Source organism: Fomitiporia mediterranea, assembly GCF_000271605.1.
Source record: "Fomitiporia mediterranea MF3/22 unplaced genomic scaffold FOMMEscaffold_2, whole genome shotgun sequence".
Classification (NCBI taxonomy): Eukaryota; Fungi; Basidiomycota; class Agaricomycetes; order Hymenochaetales; family Hymenochaetaceae; genus Fomitiporia; species Fomitiporia mediterranea.
In genome coordinates this window covers 3,647,907-3,652,133 of record NW_006760387.1, presented here as the reverse complement: position 1 = coordinate 3,652,133, position 4,227 = coordinate 3,647,907, and the positions used below count along the sequence as shown (strand labels likewise).

At 41.3% G+C, this 4,227-nt stretch overlaps 2 protein-coding genes across 2 annotated transcripts; both read left to right on the top strand.

Moving 5' to 3' along the window:
• Nucleotides 1-611: 611 nt before the first annotated feature.
• On the top strand, nucleotides 612-1,249 carry FOMMEDRAFT_144790 (uncharacterized protein; the record flags this gene model as incomplete). Its single annotated transcript, XM_007263172.1, has 2 exons — nucleotides 612-694; nucleotides 748-1,249. 2 exons carry the CDS (start codon nucleotides 612-614, stop codon nucleotides 1,247-1,249), a joined length of 585 nt encoding a protein of 194 aa, XP_007263234.1.
• A 653-nt stretch (nucleotides 1,250-1,902) lies between these two features.
• FOMMEDRAFT_131752 (uncharacterized protein) lies at nucleotides 1,903-3,323 on the top strand (the record flags this gene model as incomplete). Its single annotated transcript, XM_007263171.1, has 3 exons — nucleotides 1,903-1,925; nucleotides 2,257-2,341; nucleotides 2,886-3,323. The coding sequence occupies 3 exons, from the start codon at nucleotides 1,903-1,905 to the stop codon at nucleotides 3,321-3,323; spliced, it is 546 nt and encodes a 181-aa protein (XP_007263233.1).
• Nucleotides 3,324-4,227: the final 904 nt, after the last annotated feature.

Sequence of the window (4,227 nt, the reverse complement as noted above, 5' to 3'; positions counted from 1 at the left end):
ATTTATTCTTCCTTAGAACTCTCTATTTTGAAATCAAAGTCGTCGGTCGGTGAACAAACGACGTGGGAACGAGAAGCTTCGCACAACGGTATATGCCGAAATGGGCTTCCAAATTGGGACGCGATGCTGACGGTCACGCGACACTTTTTTGTAAGACTCTTGACTTTTCGCATCCGGGCCCTGAATCCCACGGCCCAATTAGGGATGACCCTGACTGACCACTTATGTAATTCTAGCATACTGTGGCCCTTGTCATGAACAGAGTGAGAAGTTAGGAGGGGGGTTTGGGGGGGCTCTGCCACCCCAATTAGGTTTAGGATAAGTTTGGGCTGTTAGGCTTAGGTGTTAAGTTGGGTTTTAGTTAGGATTGGGGGAGGGGAATATTTGTTTTCTTAGGAAAAGTACTTTATTTTGACTTAGTGAAATGTGAGAGGAACTACATGTGGCCAATTGGAGCTAACTAAAAATGGGCCGTGGGACTCAGGGCCCGGATGCGAAAAGTACGCGACTTTTTTTGTAACCACCATCGGAGCCACAAAGACAGGTTTAAAAGCGCCCGGATGCAGCTCGTCTTTCTTCCTTCACTCCCCCTTTCTGAACTGTTTCGACCAATGTCTATGTCACAGCTTCCTGAGGCGAATATCGCTGTTCTTGAGCAGCATTCACAAGGCCTCAACGCTCTTACAGACTTGAGGTAGCATTCCAGTTTTATTGGGTCAGGTCATTGCAAACTGATAAATCCAACAGGAAGGCGCTCCCTGAGGAGAATAATATTATCTATCAGCGAAAATGGGTTTACGGCTATTGGTTTAAAGTCAAATACATGCGACGAATCGCAGAGAGACACAAACTCGACTGGCAGAAACACGGTTCTAAGCTGGTCGACAAATTCGTGACCTCACTCGCATATTCGACCGGCATCTTCTTTGATGCACATGCTGCAATATACCAGGGTCAACCTGCATTGATTCTTGCCTTTGCTGAGGATGATGACAGACGGAGGTTGGACCATATTGAGTTTTCCGAGTCAGAAATAGACAAGATACGAAGGGGAATTGGTCTCCCGGCTGGGACGAAGCCGAGATGGTATGAACTTAGCGGAAAGGGAACTGATCCAGATGAAGAAGTCGAAAGCGAAGATGAGACGTACCCTGATGAGACTGGCAGGACTGTCGAAGTAGCCTCTCGTCCCCGCAATATTCCCAATCATGTACAGGAGTTAATGTCGAGGCGGATGGAGATCTACTAGGAACTCATGCACAGTAGTGGCTTTCAAAGAGTGTAAACACATCTCTGAATATGTATTGTTCATTGCAATGTCAATTTTCATTTCTGCTTCGTTCCTACTAGCAAGTAGTTCTCTTTCACTGGCAGTACTTGCAAAATTCAGAATACAGACGAACGTCTGCTTTTCTCACCCCTCTGTTAATAAAGTATTTTCGGCGACTCTCTCTTTTGGGCAAGCCACAGCAACAACTTGCCCGACATAGTTGTCGAACTCGTATTTGCATTATTTTACTGTCCAGCCACTACATTAAGCCGCATTCTCTCAGTTTAGCTGTAGTGTGGCAATCATTATGATTCGTCTGGTTTGGTCCACGTGAGACACTTGAGACAAGGCCGAGTGGCTCCTATCACAGCAGACATATTAGAGAATATGGTGTTAAGGCATATTGGTATCATATTCTAAATCATATTCTGATATGTCTTCTGTGTATCCTCCTTTGTGAACAGACACCTGAGGATAAATTGACTAAATGTATATAGAGGCATCACCCATTTCATTGAAATATTGTAAAAGTACATATAAGATTTGCAAATTTGAGTATATATAAAAGTAAACTAAAAGGCTAAATGTACAATCTCTCTTAAGTAAACTTTAAACTGTAGCAGCTTGTAAATATGTACCTGAGTGGCTTCTGGCAGTCTAGTGTATTTCAGGTTGTCCTTTCTAATAGGATACAAATGCTTAGAAACATATGTTTCTAAAACAATAGTAGAATCAAAATACAATTTAATAGTAATTTTGTACTTATATTCTATCCTCTTAGACTCAACTATACACTTCTGTTCCTCTTTCTCCTTGTACCTTTTATCCCTCCTAGTACCATTCCTACTACAAGCATACTTGATACACTCTCAAAACCTTGGATTTTGAGCTACTAACTTATTATACTGACTTTCTTCCTTTACTTTTAGTCAAGTATTAAATTCCTCCTTAGTCTCTTATCTTTTATTGTAATCGAAATACTCAAGTTTCTATACAAATGTACCTTGTAAAAGAAAGGATGTAGTAAGAGATTCTGGCTCTGAGAGAGAAGAAATAGAGAAAGAGAAAAATGTATTATTTAAGTACTTATATTAAGCATCTTTAATACCTTAGATATGTCTGAGTCTATAAAGATGTTGCACACTCAGAATACATGAAAGACACTGAATTATTTTGTTTGTTTATTTTAGTGACTAAGAACTTGTATACAACTACACAAAGCTTTACAGACTGTTTAAGGAAAGGTATGATTGTCAATCATTATTCTATCAATCTAGTCAAAATGCTATCTATTACATAGTCAGGGTCTATCTATTACATGATCACTGTCATCCCTAATTGTGCTGTGGGACACTCTTTTGTTTCAGCTACTGTGTCACTGATCACAGCCACTGGCACGAGGACTTTATAAGCGCCCGACGCGGCTTGTCTCTCCTCTTTAATTCCCCTCTCGATCCGTATCGACAAATGCCTACATCACAGCACATCGAAGAAGACAGCACGTGTCTTGAACAGCGTTCGCGAGGCTTCAACGCTCTTGCCGACTTGAGGTAGCGTTCTGGCTTTCTTGGGTCGAGACATGGCAAACCCTGAAGAGAATAATATTGTCCATCAGCGAAAATGGGTTTACGGCTATTGGTTTAAAGTCAAATACATGCGACGAATCGCAGAGAGACACAAACTCGACTGGCAGAAACACGGTTCTAAGCTGGTCAACAAATTCGTGACCTCACTCGTATATTCGACTGGCATCTTCTTTAGTGCACATGCTGCAATATACCAGGGTCAACCTGCATTGATTCTTGCCTTTGCTGAGGACGATAACAGACGAAGTTTGGACTACATCGAGTTTTCCAAGTCGGAGATAGACAAGATACGAAGGGGAATTGGTCTCCCGGCTGGGACGAAGCCGAGATGGTATGAACTTAGCGGAAGGGAGACTGATCCAGATGAAGAAGTCGAAAGCGAAGATGAGAGCTTTCCTGATGAGACTGACAAGACTGTCAAAGAAGCTTCTCGTTCCCGCAATATTCCCGATCATGTACGGGAGTAATGTCGAAGCAGATGGAGATCTACTAGGAACTCATGCATGGTATTGTATGGCACCTCTTTTCATCTTTTATTTTAATTACAAAGTACAGGTTCTAAGTACAATCAGTTATTCAAAATTACAGAGAGAAAGTCCGATCAAATTTGCTTGATGGCTATCAAGTCCGACCATTTCAGCTGTCACAACTTATAGATCCGTGTCAATTTGTGACTCTGTGCTTCATAACTACAGATCTGAAGTACAATTTCTTGACCTCGTCCTTAATACAGTCCCCATGTATGCTTATACACACAGAATAGTACTGCTGAGGAGGCTAAACAAAGTCAACATGGACCCTGGATAGTCTATGGATTTGATTTCTATCCACTTACTGAGAGAAATCTTACATAGGCATATGCATTCATATTTGTAATAGAATTTGCAATTAGTATGACATGTTGCTGATAATAGAATTTGCAATTAACATGTTGATATGAATGCACAACAAGAAGAAAACCTTTGTAACAAATTCAGATTGCAGTACTGGAGGCTTTCCAGTGATATCTTGTCTGCTATTCAGCAACATGATAATGTCAATTTACTGTCTTGTCTAAGCAATGAGCTGGACACATTTATTGGTCTTTTTACACAGGTGAAGTTTTTGCTCATATGTATAACACCCAGCACACTAATTATGAACTGTAGCATTTGTCTATCTTCTCAGAGGATGAGTGTAGCACACTCTGTCAGAATTTGTTTTGGATGCAGACTGATATTCAGCTACAGTACAAGGAGTCAGCAGAACATTCTCATCAAGGATGTCCACCACTCGTTTGCCATGTGTACACTGGATGAAGAGGGTGGCCATCTGTCCAGATCAACTAGGAGTTTCTCAGGGATGCTTATGAGCTTGTTCCAACACAAAGGA